Source organism: Sinocyclocheilus rhinocerous, unplaced genomic scaffold (genome assembly GCF_001515625.1).
Source record: "Sinocyclocheilus rhinocerous isolate Xijiao unplaced genomic scaffold, SAMN03320098_v1.1 scaffold1311, whole genome shotgun sequence".
Lineage (NCBI taxonomy): Eukaryota > Metazoa > Chordata > Actinopteri > Cypriniformes > Cyprinidae > Sinocyclocheilus > Sinocyclocheilus rhinocerous.
In genome coordinates, this window is record NW_015637852.1 from 778,818 (window position 1) to 792,181 (window position 13,364).

The window sequence follows — 13,364 nt, forward strand, 5'->3', positions numbered from 1 at the left end:
AGAAAAAATCTGTCTGCTTTCTCAATTTGCATTGCAATCATATATGATAAATCAGTTGTGCATTATATATTTATGGCATAGCCTCAAGCATGTCCACGGATACGGTTTGGTAATTAAAGTTAGGTAATCATTCATCAGCAAATAGTTTTGACTCAAAGGTTTAGATTTAAAAGTATAACATTAATCTGCTGCTTAAAATATGGATTTTTGTGTACAACTATGCAAGAAACAATGATTTAAGTGCTTTAAAATGAAAAAGGAACATACATTGTTAAAAAATGAGCTAGCAGTTTGAATCCAGGTTGTGGCAGATACATTTGGCACATGCATTTCCCAGCACTTAAATTGCACTAAGAGCATATCGGCTCTCACAAAAGCTAGCAAAAATACAAATAATCTAAAAATAACAAAGTGAAGGGGCATTCATTTGTCAGCTTGTAAGTGAATATGTTGGCTGGAGTTAAATGTTTTTTTTTTCTTGGTTGATGTAAAAAAAAAGGTATAAGGATGTCCAGCCAGTGCATATAAGGCCTGTTCACTCTTCTTTGAATGAAAAACTTGCTGTTTGGTAAGACGTGAATAACGGACAGAGGCCAAAAAAAAAAAAAATCAAATCCCTGAACTCAGATGCATTTGTTGAATTAAAAAAAAAATATCCAGCAGGGTTCAACAGACTGAAACCACATTGAAAATCTGGGATGCAAAATCAAATCAAATTAAGAATAAATTTAATAGAAGTTTTAGGATTAAAAAAATTAAAACCAAGAAGTATTGCAACTAATCAAACTAATACAACTAATTGTTTTTTTTTCTCCAAATAAATTAAAATTTTCAATGTAACTTTTCACTCAACTTGTCATGCAAATAAGGCACTTTCTAATAAACACATTAGATAAAATAAGTATATTATTAAATATAAACATTAAATTGAAGTTATATTAAATGAAAGAAAAGCAAAATAGAACTATTTTCTCAAGCAGTTTCAGACTTTTGAACCCCACTGTGTATTAACATATTTTTTTTGGAAAATTTTAAATCATGTAGTTTTGCAGGCAAGTAGCACGTAGAACGTCCTAATTTAGGAGTGTTGATCACCATCATTATTGTAGTGATCTCAGCCCAGTTTGATTCTGGTGTCCTGGCTGTAGTAGCCCACCTGGAGCAGAATGGCAATGTCAATTAAGATCTGTACTGCACCACAGACCACGAACTGGGTGGGGCTTTCATTGATCACGAAATACGTGGTCTTAAAGATGTCACCAGCCGTCCATAAAAGCACCATCTTTACGCTGAAAAAAGGGAGAGAGACAGAGAAACAGAACATTATATTGAAACATTCAGAAATATATATATATATATATATACATATGAAAAGTCTCTGAGCAGTTGGAAAGATCCCACTCAGCTATAAAGCTCTGATAAATGAACCCCATTCAAAACCTTTTAAAGGCGTCACCAATACATCAGACTAATGTATTGTACAATGTCCTGTCCTCCCACTTGATAAAGTCATACATCTGTATATATCACACATTTACACGTCTCTAAAGTCTTGTGCAATTGAGTGCAGTGGGGAGCAGCTTTCAGCTACACTTAACTGAATTTAGAGGAGGATCATGGATGCAATTATTTATATAAAATTTCTATAAAATTTTGAAGGGGTGAGGAAACAGGTAGACTCCTATTATCAAACTTAAAGGGATAGTTCACCCAAAAATGAAAATTACCCCATGATTTACTCAGCACAAGCAATCCTAGGTGTATATGACTTTCTTCCTTCAGACGAATACAAAGTTATATTAAAAAATGTCCTGGCTCTTCCAAGCTTTATAATGGCAGTGAATGGGGGTCAAGATTTGAAGCCCAAAAAAGTGCATCCATCCATCATAAAAAGTGTTCCACACGGCTCCGGGGGGTTAATAAAGGAAATCAGCAAAGTGATGCATTTATGTACGAAAAATATCCATATTTAAAATGTAAAAAAAGTAATCTCTAGCTTCTGCAACTGTCGTACACATGTTCGTGGCGTTCCAGTGGATGATGTATGAAGTAATCATAGTGTAAGCTCCGTTGAGAATATGCTAGTCTCGCAAGTCTTCTCTTTGCTTACAGTGGTAGCCAAAATTATTAGAACACCTGACATCTGAAAATATTGACCTTTTTGCCTCTAAAACATGATTTCATTTCATAATGTTCGTCAAACATGCAGATGGTTGCTCTGAGCACAAAAAATATTGGATGAAGTGAGTCGTACTGTTTCTATCCACTTTTAACTTTAATATTTGGTATGTCCACCTTTTGCAGCAATTACAGCTGCACATCTCTCTGGCATAGTGTCAATATAGGGCCTATTTCCTGAGAACTTCAACACTAATGCTATCCCATGCCTTCTGCAACTCAAGCCAAAGGCTTTCCTTTGAATGTACAATAGATCTGTCAGTTTATTTTCCAACTCACCCCAAATTTGCTCGATGGGGTTGAGGTCCGGATTTTGAGGGGGTCAATCAATCATTTTCAATGTTCCAGCAGATTCCTTCCGTCGCAGGTAGTTCTGGCAATAGTTCGTTTTATGGGTAATGTAATCGCCAATTCAACGAAAACAACTGAAACCTCTTAAATATGCCAAGTGTTCTAATAATTTTGGCCACTTATATATATCGAAATCCTCCAACATTTCTCTTTACAAATACTAATTTTGTACTTCTAGTTCATGACTGGTGTTTTGTTTTGCTCTCTCCTCTGTGCTTCCGTGTTCGTCACTTATGCTTAGGCCTACGTCCTAAGGCATCCGCTGGAACGCCACTTGTTGTTTTATGATGGATGGATGCACTTTTTTGGGGCTTCAAAATCTCGACCCCCATTCACTGCCATTATAAAGCTTGAAGTAGCCAGGGCATTTTTAATATAACTCCAATTGTATTTGTCTGAAAGAATAAAGTTATATATACCTAGGATGCTTGAGAGTGAGTAAATCATGGGGTAATTTTCATTTTTGGGTGAACTATCCTTAAGGTATATTATGGCTCATAGAAGCTATAAACAGATCCATTTATGCATTATATGCAGGAATTTTACATTTAAATGTCAATTTGACCTTGTGAGGTTAAGAGATGGGAGGAACAGTGCATCCTGGGACACGGACCGAGCCATCTTCAGGATGCTTGGGGGATCACCAAAGCACAATATTTTGTAAATGTCAATCCTTGATCTTTTTAAAAAAAGTTTAGCTGTAAAAACTTCAAAGAAGCAGCTAAGGATAGACACTGCATTCTCAGCGGTATTTATGCTGAATGAGTTCATTCATTTCATTCAAGTGTAAAGAGGGAAAAGGTGGTCTAAAGATGAGTACAGTCGATACATCAGCTGTCACAGACAGAGAGGAATGAGCATTGGACTTTTCGTGCTCATGGCAATTGCCCCGACAAGAGAAATGAGTCTTTCACACAACGTGGGGCAGCAGAAGCAGACATCTACAGTAATGAAATGGTCCATTCTTGCTAGCCGTCTACTTGATGTTGCAAACCCACCCATCTCAACATGACATTGATTATTGTGCAATACGTTCTTCCTTATCACTGCCTGTGCGCTGTTTTGGTGTCACAGGAAGATTGCGAAACATCTGCAGGATTTGCGATGTTCGCTAACAGCAGTGTGAAATATCATAATTTATCTGGCTCTCAGATACTTTACAGTGCTAAAATGTCCTGTTATGGACACTGCCCTACTAAATCAAACAGAATAGGCACTTTATCTTCATAGTCCTGGAGCACTTTGTCCACAAAATGCTGATAGTTGGTACTCCAAACAACCTAAAAAAAAGTGTCATGGAGGTGAATGAGGTAGCAATGAACTGGAAAGGGCCAATAGGGATCCTGAAAGTTATACTTTCCATTTGAAAAACTTTTCATAAAATGGAAATGTTTCATAGCCGGAAATCTCCATTAAAACATCCTGCTTAATGTGCTTTGAGAGGAAATGTGTCCTCTATGTCTGATCTCAAAGTTACACCCCTCATTCCTCTCCTCCTTCATTCGTCTTTTGCATTAGTTTACTCTAGAGACCATCTTCAAACATCATTAATGGGGATGAAACATTAATGAGGTAATTAAAGGGGGGTGGGTCATCTGTACAAGAGCAATGATAACAATGACTCCACAATAAAAACCACTTAATGGTTCTCCATCTTCCGCCCAGAGAACACAAACTCTTTCAGTTGTTCCCAAACATTCATTCAAACAAACACGCCCTTTCTCGCTCACTAAAACAAACCACTATCTTTTTTCCCTGCTGCCCTTCCCCTCCGAGCCCTATGCGGATTGACAGCAGATGAAAGAAATGCTCAGCAAACAGCGAGCAGCGCTTCAGGGCCTGTGAGAGAGGTAGAAGTGATTATTGCATTGATTAGGAGAACTGAGGCCACAGGTACAGCACTCCCAGTCCACGCTGAACAGCTCTGCACTCAACCCTGACAAGCCTTCAATTGATCCTCTTCAACCTGACACTCTTATCTCTACACAGAGAGGAAAGAGAGAGGCAGCTAGTGAAGGAAGAAAGAAAGAAAGAAAGAAAGAAAGAAAGAAAGAAAAAGAAAGAAAGAAAGAAAGAAAGATGATCCAAAATGAAAGAAAAGACATCGACAGATCAATAAACAGAATGAATGATTGAGTGGTAGACAGAGTGTTACCATCATAAACAGACAGATAAAAAGTTAAGAACAGACATATAGAATGAGGAAAAGAGTGTTAGAACACAAAGAAGGATTGGAGGATAAACTGTATGATCAATAGAACCATAGACAAAATGAAAATGAAAGAATTACTAAAAGAACATTATAACCACTGATAGAACAAAAAGTGATAGCCAGAATGATAGAACAATAGGAAGAATGATTGAAAGAAAAGCAGAGTCATAAAACTCTAGAAAGAACTATAAATTGAATTATATGCCATCAGATAAAAGAACAGCCAGAATGAAAGATTATATAGAATTTATAGAATGATATTTAGAATGATAGAGTGATAGAACAATAGATAGAATAATGGAATGATGGAACAACAGAAAAATAGAGAAAAGACAGAATGATAGAAAAATAGAGAGCAATAGATAGAATGACAGAAACACAAAACATTAAACTTGTAAGAACTTTAAAATGGTTATGTATAAATACATAAACAACTACATACAGTATAGATAGCTATAACGACAGACAGACAGACAGATAGATAGACAGATAGATAGATAGATAGATAGATAGAGATACAGACAGACAGATAGACAGTAGGGCTGTGCAATTAATCGCATGCGATTGCCATGCGCATCTCGTCAGTAAAGCCGGTTCCGTGATTAGTAGTAAATCACCATCACCTGCTTTCAGATGGAGCGGCATTTAATACACAGAGCCGTAGTTCACTGACAAGCTAGGCAATATCGCATTCATAATCGAATGTGATTCATCTGCGATTATGAACGCGATATTGCCTAATTGTCAGTGAACTACGGCTCTGTGTAGTAAATGCCGCTCCATCTGAAAGCAGGTGATGGAGATTTACTACTAATCACAGTACTAATCACTTTACTGACGAGATGCGCATGACAATCGCATGCGATTAATTGCACAGCCCTAATAGACAGACAGACAGATAGATAGATGACATATAGAATGATAGCTGCAATGATATATAAAATGACAGAAAGAACGATAGATAGACCAGCAGACAAACAGAATGGTAGTTAGAACAATAGATAGAATGATACAACCCCTTCTTGTATATCTGGTCTGTTGGTCTGGTGAAGCAGACTACATGTCGATAGTTAAAAGGTCGGTCTACTGGAGGCTAGAGACACCAGATATATAAGACGCAAGACAAGCCTACCGGGCTTCTGAAGAGATTTGAGTTTTGACATTTGGCAGAGAAATCTAAGAAGGGGCAACATTCTGAAGATCTGCTCCAGACAGATGTATCGACACACCGGCATCTTCCTTCGTCTCTCTGGTTTCTCTCTACTGAATTCACATCAATGGAGCGATAAACCGTGACCAGCGAGTAGCCTCTGAAAGAGGCACCAGAACTCTCTCATAAAGACCCTCACTCACTACAAATGTCCACAAAGGGACTGAAGAGAAACAGAAACTCGTCGTGCTTCTAGACGCTCTTCACCTATGGAAAGACAAAGACGAGCGAAAACAAAACCTTGAGAATCCGTCAGGGAAAGCAACTGTATGAACCACTGAACGGCTGAAGGTAAAGTAAGCTCTTCAAAACTTTGGCACATTTGAAGACAGGTGAATTCAAAAGGTCGGTGAGAGAAAAGACAGGCCATCCTCAACAAAAAGAATATGAAATATGTATGTAGATCGATCCATCCGGCTCAAACACAAGAGAGTTTGCACACTTCCTAAAACAGATCAGTCTCCACCACACACACACACACACACACAAAAGAAAAACCACAGAAAAACCTACAAGAGGAAAAAGTGATGGAGACATTAAAGGCCTCAAATCAAATTATGTTTATCCACCATATGGCAACCAAACAAGCTCACACAGATCACTGTCTTACAAACAAAGCTTAGCCAATCAAAATAGTCAGAAAATACATTCAGCACAGTGCTTTGGATGGAAGTAGAGTGTTCAAGCGGCCTTTAAATCAGTAGAGTTGAACATCCCCCGTGATATATTTCTACTTCTGTATACACAAACCCATTAAGAGCGATGCTAATGTCATACAAATTGGCATGTCAAACAGAAAAAAACGATGGTTTTCTCTTTCGTTCCCTCCAGAACGCCGGCACTCTGCTCTCTTGTATTTTTCTTGTTCCTCACCCCCCTCCTCCTCCTGCTTTGCCCTGGAGGGAATGTGAATAATTCTGTTGCGGTACTGGTCCTGGCAAGCCGTGGCTGCTAGCGGCTCCTCTAATTCAATCACACGGCTCAGTCTGATCAATGGGGACTGTGCAGGATGCTAGCGTACCTCAGCTCACCTTGGGTCATGTGGGGATCCACTCCAATGGCTTTTCTTCTCTAATTAACCCAGACATGACAGCCAACAACTGTCAGGGCAACAACTCTACTGATAAAGTTCTGTATGTTTGCGTGCCTCTAAGCGATAGCAACTCAAAGATCGAAATGTGTCCAGACATACCTTGCTAATATGTGCTGAGGTGAAACATCACTTTCAGGTATCAGAAATTCAATGGCTATGTTTAGAACAGAATACTACTGTTTCTGGAGTATAAATCATGAACTCTCAATGCCATATTAGGGATGCAAAATATATTCACAACATATCGGTCATCAGCCATGATGGACAAATTCTTCGATTTATCAGTAGCGGCCCATATTGGTTATTTAAATATATATATATATTTTTTGTCTGTTTACAAGATTTAGATAACTCTTGCCATTATGAACAGGCTCATTTAAAGGGACAGCAACTGAATTTGGCCAAAATTTAACTAAACATGCATTTTTCTTTTAAGAGTGCATATTGTCACGGGTTGCTGTGATCATGTACAGTAACAACAGCAGAACTATGTGAATTTGTGAATAAAATTTGTTTAGATTAGATTTGCAATATCCACGTTTTATCGGTTATCGGCCATAACATGGAAATAATTATTGGCCTGTCAGATTGCAGTTATTGGCTTTTATTTAGTATTGTGCATCCCATATATTCAGGGAATAACTGCTACACTACCATTCAAAAACTCGGGGTCTGTATGGATTTTTTTTTTTTAAAGAAATTAATACTTTTATTCTGCAAAGATACATTAAATTGATCTAAAGTAATGTAAAGACATAAAATAAAAAGAAAATATTGTAAATATGGTAAATAAAGATTTGCCATCACAGGAATCAATTTTTATAAATATATTAAAATAGAAAAATATTTAAAATTGTAATATGCCACAATTTTACTGTTTTACAATGAAAAAAATGATTGCCTTAGTGAGCTTAAAGGGGTCATATGATGCGATTTCAAGTTTTCCTTTTTCTTTCTTTCAAAAACATTTTACTGACCCCAAACTTGTACACTGCAAAACATATTTACATAATCAGTATCTACACTTGGTTTGCAGTAAAATTATCTAATAAAAATTCTAAAACTGTACAGATTTACTTGCAAAGCAAAGATAAGACGACTTGTTTTTAGATATATATTGAATGCTTAAAATAAGAAAAAAGGGGGTGAGAAAATGATCCCAATAGGATAAGAAATTTAATAAATGAATTTAAAATATATACAATATTTACAAGATATATACAAGAAAACAAGTATCAGTGTACTACATTTGACTATATGTACAATATACAACCAGTATACAGTACAATGATTTTTAAACATGCCCTTCTTGATGATTTTTTTGGACTAAGTTATAACAATTTGCACAAAACAGGATTAAACATACAATATTGAAATAAAAAATGCAAAGTAACTGCCAAATTTAATATTCAAAGACGATGTCTAAGACAACAATGTAATACTTGAAACGTTTTAAAAGATTATTATTGCATAATGTTTCACGTATTTCAATTTTTAAACAACAGTAAGTAGAATACAATGTATACTTTCTAGTATTCCATTCTAAACATATAGTAGCTTGTTGGCAAGTAAGAAAAAGAAATGGCACCCCTCAGTTTTGTTGACGTGTTAGGTTAATAAAGCATTTCTTTTACTCTGCTTGTGTCCATTTTCATGGATTTTGCTTCGCTAGCTATGATAAATGAGTTTTTGCCACCTGGGTGTATCACTGAGCACCATTTGAAGCGAATATAAGGTAGATCACATGCACAAACAGACCACAGAAAGACAAATAGCTCCCACCAGGTGTCATAACAGCAGCCACAACAAATCGGAACCGCATCTATGCTAGCAAGGACACTTTCCTTTCCCCAGATACCCTGTATAGCTAAGTTATATCCACTGCTTCCTTATTTTTATAAATATGGGAAACGTTTCCTACGAGCGTGAAACTCCCAAGTGTAATCAGGGCCGATCAGGGCTCTGTGTGAGCAGCGAGGCCCATGGCGAAGCTTGGTCTCGTGGGAGAATCCGGCTGCGTGTCTCTGCTTGTTAGGGAGACAGATTACAGTGCACTCGGCTTCATCAACACAGCAGGTTCCTGATGCTAACTACACTCTTGACTTCGCATGGAGCCTAAACCCCAGAAACTGGTTTCAGCTGACATTAGAGCTGAGTGGCTCAAACTTTTTTTTGTTAACTTTTTAACATTTTAGAGCTCCTGTGGAGGCACCTGAACTGGGAGAAGTGAGAGACAGCAGGTGAAAGACAGCGACAGTGCAGTGCTTGCTGTGCAATCGGAGTATTTGGGACTTATTCAATTAGACAAAATATATAAAGTGATTTTGAATTAAAGGACTGCATGGAAATGCCTCTTTTCTTTTTCAGTCTTACAATACAAAGATGCTGCAGGTTATTTTTTGGATCTAATGCAGAAGTGCAATGACATATGCAACAAGTGCAGCTGTGATGCAGCAATTAATTTAAGCAAAATCAAAGTCTAAAATCTCAGTTTACCTAAAACTTCAACACCATTGTGTTAATAATCTACCTTAGGCTCATATTGCCATTGACTTGAACCAACACTGATGCCATTATTGAAAAAATTGCATACTGAATTATGGATGCTCTTCTGTTTTACCTTCATCTGCATACTAAATTTTGCTAAAACAGCACATTATGAAGAGTCAACGTCTAAAACCATATCTTTAATATTACTGCAGCAGCTAAGCGAGCATTGGAAAATCAGAAAAGTTCAATTTTCACCAAGAATGATAACTTTATAGATAACAATCATATATATCAGCATCCACATCAACAACAATGTTTTATTTTAAGCACCAGCAGCAGTTTTTTCGTTAGCTGCTTTAAATGCATGAGCTCTTTAAAGTTCTGTGAACTCTGATTGGCTGCCAATGTTCATAAGCTGGAAAAAAAAATAGTTCCACTATTACATTCCTCTGTTATTGTTATAATTGTTTTAATTGTGGTGTGGACTACCCTATTGTCACTGAATTAGATTATAAATATTAGAATGATTATTAAAACTTTATAGTTATAGTTATCAGTATCAGTCTGGGTGTGAATGGCCCTTTACTCCAACAACCTGCATCTAAGGTCTTTGCTTGCATCAGACAAGATGTTTTAAAATGAGGATAATGAGTGTGAGTCTGTGTTGGAGACTATGCTGTAGGAGAATAAGGAGTTCACGGGGTGAGACTCCATGTATGCTGGTTCGTTAAGTCTCTATAATTAGAACCATCATCAAAGAGTCCACACCAAGGCTAAAGACGATAGCCATTTGGAATATAATTCACACTGAATGTGGTTGTCAGACACGCACACACGATAGCGTGAGGGAAAAAAAAAAAAACCTTAGATAAAATAGGTTGAGCTCCTTTTGCTCACATAGCCCCCAGGGTACAAAATCTGAAATGAAAAAGATCAGGAATCAATTTCTGTAAAAATACAAATGTGAGCACACTAAAAAAAGCCCCTGTCAAGAATTCTGAGGGCCTTTCAGAACTTGAAAAATGGGGTAAAGCCTCATGGGAGAAGGGAGTCAGCGAGTTGCTGGATACCCGGTCCATTAATGTCAGTCACAGTCTAAGACACACATTGCCCTGCTGTTCCTCACTTCATCCTGTTCTTACGTCTGCGTTTCCACCAGAGCAACATGAATTAAAACAGCAGCAGAAGTGGACACAGAATCAACGAGAAGTTCAAACGAGGAGAAAGAAGGTCAACAAGAGAGCGGTTATCGCGACAGCCCTATTCAGAAAATAGCAAGGGGAGATGGGCCATTTAAATCCTTCAGGTTCAATAAATGTCTGGCTCAAGGGCACAGCGTTGGACCCTCCCAGCTTCACTGGCCCGTATTAAGGACAGTAGGAGGGTATGGATGGTTGGTCTTGTTAAAGACAGTACTGCATGTGTCATTGGTAGAGGTACTGATGTGGAGTATATCACAATACCTTGTAAAACTCTCTCTACAAGGGCACAGCAACACAAACACAAGCTCAGCTCCACAACCTAGTGAGCTGCAAAGCTAGACAGCATTTTACAACCAAAAAAAAAGTGCCTATACTGACATTTTTGCAAAATTCCAAAAATGTTCCTGCAGATACAATTTACTGCAGTTTCCATATCGAATGAACAGTAAAAAACCAAAAACGTTTCACACAAAAATGTTTAGAGAAGCAGATAACATGTTAACAAATAATTAAGTATGGTTCCTTGCTCAATACTATGTTATGACCTTAAACACTTTTACCATAGTGCATGGTTTGAAAATGACGTTTGTATAACATAACCAGATCCATATATATATGGCTTTTCTGACAGCAAACTTGCTCGGTAGCACACCCGGTAGTGCACTACACTCAGATAATGGTACTGTGAAGCAAGAGTCAAGATAAAAGACTTGTAGAAGCAAGCTAAAATGGTATGGTTGTTCCAGCAAATGTGTTTTTATCTCAGTTAGGTTTAGTGTGCATGGTACATTATTTTCAAACGTGATAGAATCCTTTAAGTCAATGTAATAAAACATTGCCAGTTTCATACTGATCTCTTTTGGAAACACTGGAACACTACTGGACAATTAACTTGCAAGAAACAAATATAATATTGCAGAAATGTTGCCACAGGCACATTTTCACAATAAGGCTGGGTTGGAATTTTAAGACAATATTGTTAAAATTTTAACATACATTAAAGCAGTGATTAACCTATGACAATTCTGTCACCATTTCCACACCATCATTTCGTTCTAAACCTTCACTGAAACAGATGATGAAAAATGTTGCCACAGGTCTTTTCTATTCAGTGAAAGCATATAGGCTAATTTCCCAAAGCTGAGCTGCCTTCTAAGGTAGCATACAAATTGAAATAGAACCTCATAAGAGATCGATTTGAAACACTCTACATTGACAGTAGCATTTCTCATGTCAACACTTAACCCACATTTCAACAGTTTGCTGTTAGCATGTTGCTAATTCTAAGCTTCAATAAGCATAAAATTACCTAGCACATATAAATGTTGGATAAAATAGTTAATCTGTGAATTACATTTACCTAATTTCAACTTTTATAATCAATACTTTTTGGTACTGAACAATTAAAACAAAATGGTACTAAAGTAATTCTATTTACATATAATTTTGGAATGGAGCCATAGTGACCAGGGGCTGTCAAGCTCCCTAAAGTGCCATAAAATAGTTTATAAAACCTGTTTAATATATTTTGAGTCTTCTGTATTCAAACAATAACTTTGTATGAGGAACAAATCAAAATTTCTCAATTATTCATTATCTGCAGAAACTCTCAAATCTCATTCACACGTTTGTATACTGAAACTTAATTACAGACAAATCACAAATGCAATATGTCAAACCTGAGTTAATTGAGTGAATTATTAAAAAAATATATATATTGTTGTAGTAGTTTCTGCACATTTAATCATTTTAGATAAAATCCCAACAAGTTTGTGTGGAACTTTGTCAGGTTTAAAGGTTCACTACTAGGGCTGTCGCGATAACCGCAATATCGCGCTATTGACGAGCAAACCGCAGAGGAATGCAAGAACCGCAGCAACCGCGATTTTTCCGTGTTTTATTTTTCGTAAGGTTATGCCCTTCTCGTTTTACACTTCATGCATGTGGACTGAATATTAAACAAGTTAGTAATGATAACATAATGTGTACCATGCTGATTTGTACAGAGGCTCCGTAGATTTGCACTTAACAAGCCTAAACAGACAGTGAATGAGAGAGAGATCGACTGAGCACGTGCGATTACTTGCGTCTGTCCTCCAGGCAGAGTCATATATATTTGTGAAAATAGGTTGTCATCTCCAAGGAAAGCGAAATCTCTGTCTTAGCATCGACGCATAGCTGGCCAGCTGAGCCTTCTAAAGTGGCGCTCAAAGTTAAAATGATTTCAACAGCATGTTTCATTACGTCTCTTTGAATGAATGAATCAGCGTTTTTGAACGTGTAGTTGAATGACAGTCACGTTCCACCACCTTGTGGCGCAACACTGTAACTGCACTGACTGACAGCCCGTCTAGAACGCGCGCAGGTGGAAATATCAATAGAAAGTCTCTTGTCCAGTCAGATTAGAAAATCAGATTACAACTAGGCTAACTGTTACACATATAGGCTAACGATAGCCTAACGATCTTATTGTCAGGTTTATGTTCTGTTATGTGGACCGTTATTTTGTCATTCTCTTCTGTTTACTTCACTTCCTGTTTCAACGCTATTTGGTTTCGGTTTCATTGTCTTCTGAATATGACCTCGTTAGTTATATAAATTATGTATATATATATATATATATATATA

At 37.1% G+C, this 13,364-nt stretch overlaps 1 protein-coding gene across 1 annotated transcript in view; it reads right to left on the reverse strand.

Annotated features, from left to right (window-relative positions):
- Positions 1–1,006: 1,006 nt before the first annotated feature.
- Positions 1,007–13,364, reverse strand: part of LOC107749300 (PQ-loop repeat-containing protein 1-like) — a 52,030-nt gene continuing 39,672 nt past the window's right edge. Inside the window, exon 5 of the mRNA XM_016564414.1 lies at positions 1,007–1,289. Coding sequence (XP_016419900.1) covers positions 1,115–1,289 — 175 coding nt within the window. The 3' untranslated portion in view covers positions 1,007–1,114. The remainder of the gene's footprint in view (positions 1,290–13,364) is intronic.